General features: G+C 44.8%; 2 protein-coding genes across 6 annotated transcripts in view; one reads left to right on the top strand and one right to left on the bottom strand.

Annotated features, from left to right (window-relative positions):
* The window catches only part of LOC121278461 (V-type proton ATPase subunit C 1-A-like), a 107021-nt gene extending 96660 nt beyond the window's left edge, over window positions 1-10361 (bottom strand). For 2 of the 5 annotated variants that reach the window (XM_041188911.1, XM_041188915.1), the window contains exons 1-3: window positions 10090-10361; window positions 9089-9252; window positions 8644-8711 (exon numbers count right to left, since the gene is read on the bottom strand). In XM_041188911.1, the coding sequence (XP_041044845.1) occupies window positions 8644-8711; window positions 9089-9217 (197 nt within the window). In that variant the 5' untranslated portion in view covers window positions 9218-9252; window positions 10090-10361. Of the gene's footprint in view, window positions 1-8643; window positions 8712-9088; window positions 9253-9846 lie in introns of all 5 variants that reach the window. The other 3 variants (XM_041188914.1, XM_041188913.1, XM_041188912.1) reach the window with 3 other exon arrangements.
* A 90-nt stretch (window positions 10362-10451) lies between these two features.
* The window catches only part of nol10 (nucleolar protein 10), a 70521-nt gene continuing 63465 nt past the window's right edge, over window positions 10452-17507 (top strand). Inside the window, exons 1-2 of the mRNA XM_041188874.1 lie at window positions 10452-10660; window positions 16712-16757. Of these exons, the coding sequence (XP_041044808.1) occupies window positions 10595-10660; window positions 16712-16757 (112 nt within the window). The 5' untranslated portion in view covers window positions 10452-10594. The remainder of the gene's footprint in view (window positions 10661-16711; window positions 16758-17507) is intronic.

Below are 17507 nucleotides of genomic sequence, written 5' to 3'. Positions count from 1 at the left end.
GACCACTAACTTTTTTGATGCATATTAATGACCTAGGCTTGGGTGAACAGGGCATAATTTCAAAGTTTGCAGATGGTATGAAACACAGAAATGTAGCAAAGAGTGAGGAGAATCGCAACCTAGGAGGACAAAGACAGATTGGTGAAATGGGCAGACACATGGCAGATGCAATTTTATGCAGAGAGGTGTGGCGTGATACACTTTGCTAGAAGGAATGAGGAGAGGCAATATAAACTAAAAGGTGGAATTTTAAAGCAGGTGTAGGAACAGTGAAGTTCAACGCAAACTGGAGGAACAGCACCTCATCTTCCAACTAGGCACTTTACAGCCTTCCGGACTTAATATTGAGTTCAACAAGTTCAGATCATGAACTCTCTCCTCCATCCCCACCCCCTTTCTCCAATTATTTATAATTTTAAAAAAATACATTTTTCTTTTCCCATCTATTTTTACATTTATTTCAATCTATTGTTTTATCTCCACTTTTTAGCCCATTTCGATCCCTTCCCCCCACCCCAACCCCACTAGGGCCATCTGCCACTAGCTTGTCCTGCTTGCTACCCTTAATGTCCCCATTAGCACATTCCTTAGATAATATCACCACTGTCAACACCCCTTTGTCCTATTGTCTATGACATCTTTGGCAATCTCTTCTTTACCTCCACCTATCACTGGCCCTCTATCCAGCTCTACCTGTCATACCCCTCTCTACCAGCTTATATTTCACCTAATTTCTCTATTTTCTTAGTTCTGATGAAGAGTCATATGGACTTGAAACATCAACTGTGTTCCACTCCGCAGATGCTGTCAGACCTGCTGAGTTTTTCCAGCAATTTTTGTTTTTGTTTAGGAACAGAGGGTCCTGGGAGTGTTGATACATAACTCTTTGAAGGTGGCAGGACAAAATGAGAAGGCTGTTAAGGGGTCCTTGGCTTTATAAATAGAGGTATATAATACAAAGGCAAGGAAGTTATGGTAAACCTTTATAAATTACTCATTAGACCCCAGCTGGATATTGTGTCCAATTCTGGGCATCACACTTTAGGAAGGATGTCACAGCCTTAGGGAGGGTCCAGAGGAGATTTACTTAAATGGTCCTGGGATGAGGGGCTTCACTTATGTAGAGAGACTAGAGAGCTAGTTGTTCTTCTTAGGGTACATTTAATAGAGGTGTTCAAATCATGAAGGGTTTTGATAAAATCGAGAGTGGGATACAGGACAATTTTTTTAAACTCAATTAAAACCTACCCATTGACATAGGCCTGGAGTTTATGGCCCCCGCTAAATGTGTTTTCGCTGGGGGGATGGGCATGTAAAATACGAGGGGTGGCAAGCCCACCAGTTTCCCAACTACCCCGAGCTGTCTCCCCACAATATGGTTGGTGTGGGCAGTTGGGCAGGAGTGGGCAATCCATTTTTTTAAGCAAACTGCTTAAAAGGTGGGAAGGAAGGGGGGTTATGTCCTTTTGGGGAGTGCGCATCAGGGGCATCCCCCATCAAGATGATACTTTGTTCCTCCCACCCCAGTTGCCAAAGCCCACCCTCTCACCCCATTCGCCACCCATGCTCCTGCCCCCTCCCCCACCCCACACTGCCAGATTCCTTCCCGCCCTAAAAGCCCAGGATTTAGCACATGCTGGATGCCATCACTCTTCATCGTGGGCCTCCTTGCAATCCGAGCAGCACCCCCACCGCTGAGCTCTGGTGCTGCCGGAACTGCTAGAGATGTGGGCAATCTGATTGGCTGGCAGCTCTAGAGAACAGGACTTCATCCCACTGAGAAGCAGAAGCCCCACTCTCAGCTTGTCATGCCTGTGAGGCAGGCTTCTTTTAGGTGCAGCTGCCTGTTGACTCTTGCAATAGGGATGCGGAGGGTAGGGAGGAGCAATATGGCCCCCATCTCCCCCCCACCCCCACCCCATAAAATCCAGCCCACAGAGTTAGAATTGGACAACTGGACCCACTGTTATCAGTGGCAGAAGTGTAGAAGGATCAATAACCAGAGGACACAGATTTAGGGTAACTGGCAAAAGAACCAGAGCCTTATTTTTTTAATGCTGCGAGTTGTTATGATCTGGAATGCACTGCCTGAAAGGATGGTGCTAACAGATTTGATAAGAAGTTTCAAATGAGAATTGGATAAATATTTGAAGGGGAAACGCCTGCAGGATAATGAGGAAAGATCCGAAGAGTATGACATCTTGAGTATTTTGAAATTTTGAAAGGAATGGTGCCTTCTGTGTTAAATCGTTCTATGCTTCAATAAACTTCCTCATTTCTGTAAATCTATCAACTTGATCTAAAGCAGCAAAACTCATTTAATGAGAGCTCATAGTTCTGAATATTTGAAGTTCAAAGTTAAACTAATGCATTTGTAGGGTATCAACATTTTGTGACCACAGCTATTTGCATTGTCAGCTTTTACTGTCAACCTTTTTATAAATGATTACTGAGAGAGGGACAGAAAAAAAGCAAATTTCCCATGAGAGCATGTTGGCACACAGCTCCTGAATTTAAAAAAAACATTGGCCCGTAACTTCCAAGCTCCCCAGTGTCGGATTTGGGGGGTAACCCAAAGATGCACTGGGGAATCCCACTGGGAAGTTCCCAGGTAAGGGCTTGCATTGCAATTGCCCAGAAGTGCACACTTCCACTGGACAATTGCGCTGTGCTGGGAATGATCCAAAAATGCAGTTTAAATCGCAAGCTTCTAATGGTTCCGCCAGGGTTATACCAACAGTTACTCAGGAAAAGTTAGAAGAATTAAAATCTCTTCTAACTTCTGAGTAACTATTATAAAGACGCAGACCGACCCCACGGGGTCCCCCACACACCTGTCACTCCCACCCCACGGGGCTCCCCCCACTCCCCCAAGCTCCGACACCCCCACTGCCACCATGACACCCCCAGTCCTCCAACTCCCACTGATCCCCTCCGGGCCTTGGATCCCACCAGACCTCCGACCCCCCCATCACGAACCCCACCCAGACCTTGGAGCCACCCCACAATCCCCCTGGACCTCCAACCATCCTCCGCCCCTGATCTCGGACCCCCTCCAACCTCAAAACCCCCAACCCCACCCACCGACTCAGAACACTCCCACGAAACACCTCCACCCTGGACTTCGGACCTCCCCCCCCACGCCCCCGGACCTCAGACCCCACCTCCCCCCCCCCAAACCGCGGACCCTATCTGAACCTCCCCTCTGACCTCAGACCACTTCCATCTCCTTCCCCGACCTCAGACACCCCCAAACACAGACCCTCTCTGACCTCGGAACCCCCCAAACCTCTGACCAACCAACACCGCGCCCCCTTCCCGCCCCCAACCCCCACGACCTCTGACCGCCCCCCAGGCCTCTGAGCAACACCCACATGCCCGGGCCTCCGACCCCCTCCTTCCCAGGCCTCTGGCTGACCCTCCCACGCCTCCATCTCACCTGCCTCTCACCCCCAGAACACCCTCGTCACCCCCATCCCCCAAATCCTATGCACTTACCTTAGACACTTACCTTCCCCTAGCCTGTCAGTTTCCCTGCCATTTAAACTTACCCACTTTGCTGCAGCAAAGTGCTACTTTAAAAAAAGAGAGCGTGGCCTCCTTGAATACGCTGGAGCTACACTTCGCTGGGGCCTGCGAGGAGTCTTTCGATGCAGGCCCCAAGCAGCTCCAGAGAATGGAAGCGGCAACATAATTTTCAAGACCAGGTAAGTAGGTATTTATTTCTTCTAATTTCTGTGGGCCAGCACTTTCCAACGATAGTCGGAAGTTATGGCCCAATACTTTTTCAAAAACTCTTAAAAAAATCAAAGGTAACTATGTAAACAAAAAGATACTCCCATTAGAAAGCAGCAATTAAATGTATTATTTATTCAAACATGGAGCACACAAAGTTAAAAAAAAATCATTCCAAAAAAGCATTCCTAAACACTGAAGTAATACTTGGATAATTTCAATATTGTTAACAAATCCATTGGAAAAAGTGCAGTCAACTTTATAAGGACTTTAAAAGTGTATCTGATTTCCATATAGAAAAATAGAAGAAGGCTATGGTTTATTGGTAATTTCCACACTCGCATTCCTTATTATTAGAATGTAATAGACATAACAAGGATGAAGTTCCTTAGCTGTGAGAGACTGCAAAATCCACCAGGGTCCAGTTACACTGGGTTCAGGCCTTGGCCAGTTAAGAGTGGAACCACTTACATGGTGAGGTGTAGCCCCAGAGAGGGCAGGGCTGGAGAGGGGATACTCCCTTAATTGGCAGTACCCGCATCCTCCACATCACATGGATCTAACTACTCAAGTGAGGTGTATACCAACCTTCTGGAGGACATAAGTGGGCCTCACTGGGAGGGAGTGAAGATCCAGGCTGGAATTGTAGCATGGATTCTTGAAGATTGAAGCCTTTTTTTGATTTATGAAACTAAGGCACCTTATAAAAGAAGTGGCTCATGGGTGAGTTCCCTGGTACAGGAAGCACTGATGTCCTCTCCCCCAGATAAGGTGGCATGGCCAGATTTCCAGGCAGTTTGGGACAAGATCACACCTACGATGATCCCTAGCAAGTGCAGTATATCTGGCACAGGAGGCTACTGAATAAAAACATTTCTTCTCTGGTCTGACACTGTGGGCAGAATTTTCCATGCCCGCTAGCATGGGACGTAATGGCGGACGTGAGCAGACAATATGTCAGGTAAGCCAAAAATCAGCTTCACGCTGTCATGAAACCAGTTTGCAATTGTCTGCTCCGCCTATCAATGGTGGGCCGCGTTTCCCACCGTCGCACATCGGGAACTTCATTGTAATACATCTGCATAACATCATAAGTCCAGTTCACCAGAATCATCCAGCCACACTGGATTATCTGAGCACACTGGCATGATTCACAACTGAACATAAGCAATGTGCACTTGGCGAGCTGCACTTCGCTCGGGACTTCAAGGTTTGTTTGTCTACCTTGCTTTGGGCAGCATTCGCAGGCAGCACAACATCACTTTTATGGGCAGGTCTCCACTTATCAGACCCGCCATAAGGCGGGGGTGGCTTTTCAAACAGCTGCAGGGCTGTGGCTTGCTTGGGGAAGGGTGGAGAATTGGCCTCAGGCAAGGGAAGAGGCTGCAGGGCTTGGGCGTTACTGGGGAACTGGGGGTATCCCAGGGTTTGTGTGGGGACACATGTTGATCTGTGCAAGTGGCCTCAAGAAGGTGAGGGCTGAGGAGGAAGTCTCCAGAGGAGATGTGTCCAGACGGAGATATGAGGGTTTGTGAGAGTGAGTGGTGATGCCCCTTAAGCTGGCGGTGAGTGAGATGCCAGTGAATGTGCGATGGGCTTGTGAGTTTAGAGTAATGAGATGGTAGCCTTACCCTAGTGGCAAGGATAAGATCATTCATCCATGTTCTGCAACCTCTTCTGTGCAGTATTGGCACTTGCCAGCGCCTCCCAAGCTGGAGTGGTGACATTGATGGGCCTCCTGCGGCCAGAGACAGGATAGAGGACATGGTGGCAGGCTCCAACAGTGTCTAGAAGGTGACCCAGGGAAGCATCACTGATTAGGTGGGCTACAGTCTTCTTGCCTTTCGGGGCCATGTCTTTGGTGCAGCAGTGGAAGCACTGAGAGTTGTGCACGTGACTGCACTTTACATATGGCGTCAGTGCGAGGAAGTGGTGAGGTGTCAGCATAGTGCGCGAATCGGAGGCCACTCGCCAGCAAAATGCCGTGATTAATGAAGTGGGATTGGGATGAAACGACGTGAAAAGCTGCCATTGAAAACAGTGGGTAGAACATACTTTTTCCTGCCTGTGACCGCACTTGGTGCAAATCTGGGACAATTCCACCTTGTGTGTTTTAGTCCCATCCTCAGAAGAACAGGCTTGAGAAAGTGAATAGCCTACTAACGTTCCTAAGTTCCTAACAGTGCCCCACTGCACACATGATGGGCTGGATTTTACATTCCTCCATTGGCGGGTGTGAAGGGAGGGGAGGGGCACATAAAATCCTGCGAGTGGCCTTCTGCCACCCACCCACAACCTGTCTGAAGTTTTATGGGGGATGGGGGAGACATCGGGCAGCCCACCTGCCCATGGGCCCCCCAATTAAGGGTCTCATCCTGCCACCACTGATACTTTATCTGTGGCAGGGGTGGCCCACGCCATGCAGAAAGCCCGGCAGCTTTAGCTGCGTGTGCAGGTATGAGGCAAGGAAGAGGGAATCATCCTTTGGGGTCTTCTGGGTTCGTCAGCAGCTCTCCCCAAGGTCGTCACCCCCCACCCCAACTTTAACCCTCCCCTGGGTTTCCTGAACACCCACCACACACACACACACACACACACACCAACCCCCCCCCCCCCCCCCCCCCCCCAACCAAAGCAGTCAACCCCCCCACCACAGCCACTAACGCTGGACTTACCTGTCAGTCCAGTCTCCTCATCATTGAGAACTGTTTGTGGGCCAGTTGTGGCTACCGGTGGTACTGCTGGGACTACAGAGTTGCCGATCTAAGACAGGACTTCCTCCCAAGAAAGGTGCGGAAATCTCACCTTAAAGCAATTAACACTGCTCCCAGCATGAAATTCCTGAGGGACAGCTGTCGTGGTCACAGGCATGCTCCCAGCCGATTTTTTAGCTGAGGCCATGTAAAGTCCAGCCCTACGTTTTCAGTTTCCACACTGTTATTTTTGTGGTCTCTCTGAATGATATTTGCCAAATTTAGTGCAACATTACTCAAGTTAATGTTAAGGGTCTATGACCAGCAGGAATTGGTTGAAACTGCTCAAACTCATTTTACATAGAAGTCTTACAGCTAGAGGAAAGACTTCTATTCCAGCTGTCTGGGTGGAGTCAACCATAAGCATAAGAAAGGACAGTGTTTTAGAAAGTGGTGATATCAGGAAGCACTCCTTCACAGAAAAGGTAAAGAAAATCTGGAATTCTCTGCTCCAAAAAGTAATTGAGGCCAGGCCAATTAAAAATTTCAAAATTGAGGCTGATAGATTTTTGTCAGGTAAGGATATTAAGAGTTACTGAACCAAGGCAGTTAAGATGCACCGCAGCAATGATCTAATTGGACATTGGAAAAGACTTCAGGGGATAAATGTCCTAACCCTGTTCCTATGTTCACTAATTCTCTGCTCCACCCAGATCCCCAGAATTGTTTCAAATCCCTAAACAATACTTTTGAATTGCATGTAAATTCATGCTTTAAGGGAGATACTCTGGCTCTCAAGAACTTGTGTTTAATACACAATATTATTTCAATATTTAATCATGACATAATTAATTATTGTTCCATTTACACAAGGAAAAGCAGATTTCAAACCATGTCCTGCTGCTGTAAGACTGCTAACAGTTTTTAATCATACAATGATCATTATATTTCTGACTGCAATCACGTGCTGTCTGTTTTACTATATTTTCTTCCACCAGCGTACAGGATAGTCATTACTAGAAAAGAAGACTCTTCATGTTAATCAACAAGTGAAATATAATTAAACAGCTACTGTACTTCCATTATTTTGTGGTCATATAGTACTGCTTACTACAAATCATTGGGAAATTATAAATGCCAATATAAGACTGCTGTTTTAATTGCATTTTATCAACCATTTGAATAAAAAGTATGGCAGCATTCCAGATGCTATCAATCGGTAGTGGTCGCTGCAGGCATTTCCATGCATGGGAAACAAAATGTAACTATTCCATTCAGTGAGCCAGAATGCTAAAGTCAGTAGATATCTCCCTGGACTGCTAGGAACAGACTATTTACTGCTGCTACAGTAGAGTATTTTGTATCTGGTTTTCGATGAAGGGCAGAAAATGAGCAGGAAGGGAACCATAGTTTAATTTGATGCACAGAAGGCTTGGCAGCATTCTGCTGCAATGTGGTTGGACCTTTCATGTGTTAATTCATTGGCTGAGTCAATCCATACATTTGGAGCTTTGGTCAGAGAGCTTAAATTAATAACTTTCTGACTCAAGGTTTTGGGTAGTATCAACTCAGTCAGCATTGATCAAAGATCAAGTCTGAGAGATTGATGGCTTAGTATTATATATCTAGTATATTATTTATTATACTAATTTATTGAAGACCTATATTTTTTTCCTATCAGTTGCATTTTTGGTCTGACAAAATACCTATGTCCTTTTTCCTCTGCAAATGTATTAACAGGATAATAATTAAGCTAGTGTAGATTAATCTTGAATTATATTTCAACCTGCAACACGCCTTTTTAGGTATTGTGTTTGTGATGCAGAAAATTTCAAACACAAATCAGAAATGTTCTTAAGTCCGATTTACCTCATGGTTGAGCAAACTTTTATATTCTGCTTTCACAAGAAAAGCCAGTGGATTTAAAATTGCCTGCCCCTTTATTTTGTATCATTATCAGTTGATATTTTTCATCTTTATGTCACCTTGTCTTCTGAACTGCAGGTGGTTCTGAGTTTGGCTGTTGGATGAAACAAGAGCCTTGCAGATTTCTGTTGCTATGTGGTGATATAAGTTTGGATAAAGCTGCCTGAACTGAGTGAAATCTGCATGAAGTCGGTTTAGGACTAAGGAACGAACAGTTACAGCAGGAAACCCATGTACGAATCAAATTTGCTTTAACTCGTTTGTGTACAGTAAATAACATGTGTTTTACCCCTCAACAAACGTATCAAGCTTTCCGAGTTCATCTGAGAGTCCAACCAATGAATCTAATGTCCCCACCTAAGAGAAAATGAAGAACATCATGACATTTGTTGCTTATTGATAAACTAATGGAGGCACTGAAATAAGACATCCAAAATAATCACATGCTTGGACTTATTCAAAAATATGTAATCAAGCCAGTTTATAACGTATACAATGCAAACGTTTGAAACTTGTACTAAAGGTAATGGCTACATGGCGAGAAAGATAAATGTAATAGAGCTGAAATAATCCTGCTCCATAAGATACTGAAGTGTTTGATAAACTGCATCCGTGTTATGCTATTGTCACATATCTGCTGGAAAGAAAGCCTAGACACAGTTCTACATCTTATAGTTTAAATGTTTCTGGACAGATGATTTGCAAGAGGGGCAATGACCAAGAATAGGAGTTACCTTGAGTTCAGGGATCAGGAACTTATAATTATTTGACAAACTGGCTTTTTCAGTTACAGTGTTCATTCTTTCCCATATTTGTTGGTTCGATTTGTCCACAGGGGCCGAAATTAACCAGTATTCGCTCATATTGTCCTGAGACGCTGTGGAATGCACTGCACCTGCTATGTGTAAAAAAAAGTTTTAGAAAAAAAGTCTGGCAGAGTGAAAGAACCTCATCGTCATCATCTATGCACAAACTACCTGCTAGTCAATATCGACACTAAATTAATTGTTTGGACTTCAACTTGAACTAGCAAACCGGATCCCGTCGAACAACCAATCTTGGAATAGGAATAAAGAAATCTTTTACCGCAAGTTCGTAGGATTTATGACACAATCAATATGGGTTTATTTGGTCGTTAATATCTTCTTCAACACAGGAGTCGTTTGCGATTGATTTCGCTATATAGTGAAATCTGACGATTCACATACTTTCATCTAGACCACTAGGTCACCAGTTGATAAATCATCGTAGTTACAGTGCAAAATTTGAACAGTTGAATGATCACAGAAATGCTCACTGGGCTTTTAACGTTCACGGTAAAATAACACGATTAACAGACTGCACATAAATATATTCGCACGCCTAAACAATTACTTTTACAATTAATTACACTGCTATTTGTGAAATGGATAACTTCACTAAACATATTTAATGCCCGTCACCAAAGGAACAATCATGCCTTTCAGGGAGTGAAAAACTAAGCTGTACTCACGATCGTGGTTGTAGCCAGCCAAATCAGATCACCTCTCGCAATTCTTGTTCCTACTGTGCACTTTAATGTATTTTTTTTAAGAATTTCTGTTTGTGCTTAAGTGTTCAAGTATTGTGTTGTTATTGAAGTATCAAAAAGGTTAAAATCAGGCAGATTACGTCCTCCTGCCACAAGTCAACTGATGTATTACATTAAAAAGTTAAAAATTGAATTGTGAAATAAAAGAAACGTCATTCACATTACCTCAGAAATACTGGACTTGGCAGTGCCCTAAGGATTAAAAGAAATCTCTTTGCCTCTCAATTTTGCAATCCTCTTGTCATTTCGTTTCAGTTATCGCCGGTTTGCTTATTAATCAATAACTTTGATGTATCACAGAGCGGGCAAGTGCTGTTAACGAAAGCCCCTCTTCCGCTTGCTGAATTTTCTTGCTGTTTTCCCTCTCCCTGCTCTGGGAACCGAACTTCGATACAATCCAAAAAAATGTTACAGGTGAGGCAGGAGGCTCCGCTCCTTGTGCGCAGAACTGGCTGCGCAGCGCGTCCTGTTTTGCATAATAGGCCGCGCCCCCTCATTTGCACGCGTCTTGTATTTGCATAACACCTTTTCCGGTTGTCCTTTGAACTCCGCGTCTCCTCGTTCTTGAATGGGGAGGAGGAGGTGAGGTAGTGGGGTTTTCCATCAGTTGTTGCCTAGCGCGTGTGAGGGATTGCAGTTAACGGTGATTGATTGAGCAGCTGGTGACAAGATGCAGGTCTCGAGCGTGAATGACGTGAAGATTTACAACCTGAGTTACGGAAGGTCGCTGCCGGAGGTGAGTGAGTGACGGTTGGGCTCGCGCGTGTGGAGAAGGGGGCCGGCTCCGGCTCTGGCTCTGGCTCTGGCTCTGGCTCCAGGTCCAGGCCGGTTATAACGGCAGCTCCAAGTAGCCGGCCTGCTGGCCCCACAGTCCGGGGCTTCGGAATGAGCCGCGGCCTCAGCAGGCTCCTGAGAAGATCTTATGTTTGCAGAAGAGCAGAGCTGGGAAAAAGGGGGAGCTCTGTCCTGGTCAATGTTTACCTCGTTACTGTTGGCAAGGCGATTACCGCGCGCCATTTGGGCTGCAGCGACTTGCACTGCAAGGATAAATCAGTTGGATATGAGTTTGAATCCTCATTTCCAGACGGACATAATTGGAAAGCGCTGAACTTATGTTAAGCTTGTATAGAGCCTTGGCTGGGCCACACTTGGTGTACCGAGCACACAACGGTATATACCCCTGCACTCCTATATGCTATGCAGACTTGGACAACCTACAGCAGCCACCTCAAAGCATAGGAGCAGTATCACCAGCAATGTCTTCACAAGGTCCTCCAGATCAACTGGTCAGAAGGTTGGTCCAACAGTAGTGTCCTCTCCCAAGCTAACTTGCCCAGCATTAAGGTGCTATTCACTCAAAACCAGCTCTGCTGGGTAGGATGTGTCATTGTTATCAAAAACAGAATTACCTGGAAAAACTCAGCAGGTCTGGCAGCATCGGCGGAGAAGAAAAGAGTTGACGTTTCGAGTCCTCATGACCCTTCGACAGAACTTGAGTTCGAGTCCAGGAAAGAGCTGAAATATAAGCTGGTTTAAGGTGTGTGTGTGGGGGGCGGAGAGATAGAGAGACAGAGAGGTGGAGGGGGTTGGTGTGGTTGTAGCGACAAACAAGCAGTGATAGAAGCAGATCATCAAAAGATGTCAACAACAATAGTACAATAGAACACATAGGTGTTAAAGTTAAAGTTGGTGATATTATCTAAACGAATGTGCTAATTAAGAATGGATGGTAGGGCACTCAAGGTATAGCTCTAGTGGGTTTTTTTTTTATTTTATATAATGGAAATAGGTGGGAAAAGGAAAATCTTTATAATTTATTGGGAAAAAAAAAGAAGGGGGAAACAGAAAGGGGGTGGGGATGGGGGAGGGGACTCACGACCTAAAGTTGTTGAATTCAATATTCAGTCCGGAAGGCTGTAAAGTCCCTAGTCGGAAGATGAGGTGTTGTTCCTCCAGTTTGCGTTGGGCTTCACTGGAACAATGCAGCAAGCCAAGGACAGACATGTGGGCAAGAGAGCAGGGTGGAGTGTTAAAATGGCAAGCGACAGGGAGGTTTGGGTCATTCTTGCGGACAGACCGCAGGTGTTCTGCAAAGCGGTCGCCCAGTTTACGTTTGGTCTCTCCAATGTAGAGGAGACCACATTGGGAGCAACGAATGCAGTAGACTAAGTTGGGGGAAATGCAAGTGAAATGCTGCTTCACTTGAAAGGAGTGTTTGGGTCCTTGGACGGTGAGGAGAGAGGAAGTGAAGGGGCAGGTGTTGCATCTTTTGCGTGGGCAAGGGGTTGTGCCATAGGAGGGGGTTGAGGAGTAGGGGGTGATGGAGGAGTGGACCAGGGTGTCCCGGAGGGAGCGATCCCTACGGAATGCCGATAAGGGGGGTGAAGGGAAGATGTGTTTGGTAGTGGCATCATGCTGGAGTTGGCGGAAATGGCGGAGGATGATCCTTTGAATGCGGAGGCTGGTGGGGTGATAAGTGAGGACAAGGGGGACCCTATCATGTTTCTGGGAGGGAGGAGAAGGAGTGAGGGCGGATGCGCGGGAGATGGGCCGGACACGGTTGAGGGCCCTGTCAACGACCGTGGGTGGAAAACCTCGGTTAAGGAAGAAGGAGGACATGTCAGAGGAACTGTTTTTGAATGTAGCATCATCGGAACAGATGCGACGGAGGCGAAGGAACTGAGAGAATGGGATGGAGTCCTTACAGGAAGTGGGGTGTGAGGAGCTGTAGTCGAGATAGCTGTGGGTGTCGGTGGGTTTGTAATGGATATTGGTGGACAGTCTATCACCAGAGATTGAGACAGAGAGGTCAAGGAAGGGAAGGGAAGTGTCAGAGATGGACCACGTGAAAATGATGGAGGGGTGGAGATTGGAAGCAAAATTAATAAATTTTTCCAAGTCCTGACGAGAGCATGAAGCAGCACCAAAGTAATCATCGATGTACCGGAGAAAGAGTTGTGGAAGGGGGCCGGAGTAGGACTGCAACAAGGAATGTTCCACATACCCCATAAAGAGACAGGCATAGCTCTCTCCTCACCGTCCAAGGACCCAAACACTCCTTTCAAGTGAAGCAGCATTTCACTTGCATTTCCCCCAACTTAGTCTACTGCATTCGTTGCTCCCAATGTGGTCTCCTCTACATTGGAGAGACCAAACGTAAACTGGGCGACCGCTTTGCAGAACACCTGCGGTCTGTCCGCAAGAATGACCCAAACCTCCCTGTCGCTTGCCATTTTAACACTCCACCCTGCTCTCTTGCCCACATGTCTGTCCTTGGCTTGCTGCATTGTTCCAGTGAAGCCCAACGCAAACTGGAGGAACAACACCTCATCTTCCGACTAGGGACTTTACAGCCTTCCGGACTGAATATTGAATTCAACAACTTTAGGTCGTGAGTCCCCTCCCCCATCCCCACCCCCTTTCTGTTTCCCCCTTTTTTTTTCCCAATAAATTATAAAGATTTTCCTTTTCCCACCTATTTCCATTATATAAAATAAAAAAAACCCACTAGAGCTATACCTTGAGTGCCCTACCATCCATTCTTAATTAGCACATTCGTTTAGATAATATCACCAACTTTAACTTTAACACCTATGTGTTCTATTGTACTATTGTTGTTGACATCTTTTGATGATCTGCTTCTATCACTGCTTGTTTGTCACTACAACCACACCAACCCCCTCCACCTCTCTGTCTCTCTATCTCTCCGCCCCCCACACACACACCTTAAACCAGCTTATATTTCAGCTTTTTCCTGGACTCGAACTCAAGTTCTGTCGAAGGGTCATGAGGACTCGAAACGTCAACTCTTTTCTTCTCCGCCGATGCTGCCAGACCTGCTGAGTTTTTCCAGGTAATTCTGTTTTTGTTTTGGATTTCCAGCATCCGCAGTTTTTTTGTTTTTTTCTCTGTGTCATTGTTATGCCTGACCCTATACTCCCAAAGCAACTGCTGTACTCGGAACTCAGCCTGAACAGGGTGTTCCCGCAAGGAAAGCAAAAACTCTTTCGGAATGTCCTCAAGGTATCCCTGAAGAGGTCAAATATACCCTGCTGACTCATGGGAGAACCGGGCTTGTGACTGAACAAAATGGAGAAGGCCTTCGTTTGGGAAGGAACTGAACACATTGAGAGATTTTGTCAGGAACTTGCAGAGGTGCAATCAAGGTGTCTGAGGGAGTGTGCAAACCTCCAAACAATCAAATTGTCCAACCTTCAAGCACCACCTGCCCCACAAGAGGCAGAGTCCTCAAATCAAGCATTGCATTTAACCTCCATTTCGGAACCCATCGAACCAGAGTCATCAAGTCATCCTTGATCCTGAGGGACTGCCCAAGAGCAATCTTAGAATGGCTACTACAAAGAAGGAGGTCATTCAGTTTGTTGAATCTCTGCCAGCTCTCTGCAAAAGTAATTTAGCAAGTCCAAATCCCCTGTCCTTTCCCTGTGCCCTGCAGTTTTTTCTCGTCAGATGCTTATTCAGTTTCCTTTTGAAAGCCATGTTTGAATCAGTCTCCACCACACTCTTGGGCAGTCCATTCCAGATCTTGACCACATGCTGTGTAAAGGGTTTTTCTGTCCTGTTGCTTGCTTCATTTGCCAATCAGCTAAAATGAGTGTCCTTTGGTTCTTGGCACTTCCACCAGTGGGAACAATCTCTACGTAGACCCCTCATGATTTGAACACTCCTATCAAATCGCCTCTTGCTTCCCTTTTCTGTAAGGACACAAACTCTGTTCCTCCAATCTGTTTATGTAACTGAAATTCCTCAACCATGCAACCATTCTCAAAATATTTCTGCACCCTATCTCAAACCTTCACATACTACTTTGTTTCATGCTTAGAACTGGACATGATACTTTAGTTGTGGCCAAACCAGTATTTCCTAAAGGTGGTTCTTAACTTCCTTGCTTTTGTACACTGCTTCTATTTATAAAGCTCAGGATCTTTGCTTTTTAACCATTTTGCAACTTGCCACCTTCAATAATATGTGCACATGTATCTCCCAAATTTGCCTACTCTTGCACCCACTTTTAGAATTGTTTCCTTTTTTTAAATTTTGTCTCCTTGTATCACTTCACAATTCTCTGCATTAAATTGCATTAGCTATGTGTCTGGTCATTCCACCTGCCTGCCTGTATTACCTTGAAGTCTTTCACTATACTTCCAGGTCTTGTCATCTGCCCGTTTGAAATTTTGTCCTGTGCACCCAAGTCTAGGTCAGAAATATATAAGGAAAGCAATAGTACATCCCCTGAGGAAATCCACTTTTTAATACTTCCTCCAGTCTGAAAAGCAGCCACTCACCACTGCTCTGATTTGTCACTTAGGCTTGTCAACAAAGTTTATATCTATTATGTAGCACTTTATCAAATGCCTTTTGGATGCCTGTGTATACCACATCAATCAGATTCCCCTCATCAACCTCTGTTATCTCCTCAAAAAAAAAACTCAATCAAGAATTTCAAAACTTAAGCTAATGTATGAAAAGTGCAAAAAAAGTCAAAAGAATAAATTGATTTTTTTCTCTCTCTCTTTCTCTCTCGCACACATGTGCGTGCACACACCGCCCCCCCCCATGCAAATGCACATACACCCCTCTCTCTTTCTCACAAATGCACCACTTTCTCAGACTCTCTCATACAGATACGCCCCCTCCCTCTCACATGCACCCCTTCCTTACACACTCGCACCCCTCTCTCACGCGTGAGCATGGTCTCTTCCTCCACACACACACACACACACACACACACACACCCCCCCCCCCACCACCCCCCTCCCCCCTAATCGGAGGCTATGGGGGCTTAGGTGCAATGAGAGTGATAGCGAGACCTTGAGTGAGTCCTGATGCTTAGCATTGCCTGAATGCAGGTGCCTGCCAAGGGAAGCTGGGGGAAAGCGGCTGGAGTGGGGGAAATCAGGGAGAACTGGGTGGCGTGGGAAAGTGTAGGGAATGGAGGCCCCACGCATTTGTGTGTTTATCTCCAAATACTCGTAGCTGAGATTATCTGTTGAAGCCTGCATTTGGGATGCAATTGAATTGTTCACCTGTATCACATTGAATTAAATAATGTCAGGTAAGCCTCCAGGAAGATAATATTTCTTGAGCTTTTGGCAGAGGTTATGCATTGCTCACTTTATAGATTGGTCAAATAGTAAGGATTTTTCTTTTTTCTGGTTACTAAGTTAAACACTTGGCTTAATTTGGTATGTTTAAACAGTTGCATCATAAGTTTTGAATTCTGCATAACAGTACTTGTAGCTTCCATTGAAAATTCAGTAGAGTAAGGAATGTCATTTAAATTACAATACTCTAGCTGTAGGAAAGATCTCAGACATTAGGTATGGCCCTTTTTTTAAAAATACTTTGAGAAAGTCCTTGCTTGTGAAGTACTGAGCCGTTAACCATTTGATCATTGGATCTTTTTTAAAACCACCTGGTGTGTGAGAAATATCCACAAAACCAAATGTGCTGAGATATAGTTCTTAAAAAAAGAACAAGGTCAGGTGTATGCTTGACATTTCTTTAGGATTATGAAGCCTTTATGAATCATGTAGCTCAGGTGATGCTTTTCATCGCCGTGGCTACTGCATGGTTGGCAAAGCTTTTACAGTTAGCTATAATCTTAAGCTCTGTATTTGAGCGTCATTGATTTTCTTTAAAAGTTTCAGATGTTGAATCATAAATAATTCTACAAAAATGATTATATAGTCACATCATCTCCAAGAACTCCAAATAGCTACTGTCTGAACTGTAACTGTTTTTTGGATTTTTATTTTCATTTCAGTGGCTTTCAGATAGAAATAAGAGACGTTTGCAGAAGGATGATGTTGGTGAGTGCAAGATTCCACCCAAATGTTTTGTAATAAATTAAAATGTGATTTTAATGTAATATTTGAGATATTGCCTTTTTTTCCTGTGTGCACATAGCTGTGTTTCTAATTCGCTTCCATAGTATTGCTTATAGGCATTCTGAAATCAGACAAGTCTGGGCCCTGTGATATTCAGTTAGAAAAATAGGACTGTACTTTACCTGCCCTGTCCCTTTTAAGGCCACTGCTCAAGCACTGCCTTTGGGGAAATAGTTCAAACACACTTATCCTGAGGTCAGTTGGTGAAGTTTGCTCATGGAGCTTTAAATTGGAACTTGCAATAGGGAGGTCCCCGCAACAGGTAAGTAAAATGAATAGATAAGTGTGATCAAAAGCATAATGGGATTAACCTGACAGAAGGAAATAATTGCTACTTGACAGGAAGGGCATGTATTTGTAATTAGTTTATCATTTGTAACATTGAACATGGAGAAGTCAGAATAAGTATTATCTTCAGGTTAAATGGTAGGTAGTGGGCAGGGTATAGTTGGACTAAGGTGCACACAAGTACGATTTTTAGAATCCCATGTTCAGTCTGTCCTTAATTTTATAAGATTTTGATATGTCTTTTTGATCATTAAATACCAGAGCTTAGGACAATTTAGGATGCTGAGAAGTAAAGTGGTATAGCATTTATACTGTAATACAGGATGAGCTGAGGGAAGCAGAACTAAAGCAATGGACTTGGCACCATTGGGTAGATGCAATTAG

The sequence above is a fragment of the Carcharodon carcharias genome, chromosome 5 (genome assembly GCF_017639515.1).
Source record: "Carcharodon carcharias isolate sCarCar2 chromosome 5, sCarCar2.pri, whole genome shotgun sequence".
Lineage (NCBI taxonomy): Eukaryota > Metazoa > Chordata > Chondrichthyes > Lamniformes > Lamnidae > Carcharodon > Carcharodon carcharias.
Note: the sequence above shows the minus strand (reverse complement) of the source record. Positions and strands in the feature narration are given on the sequence as shown.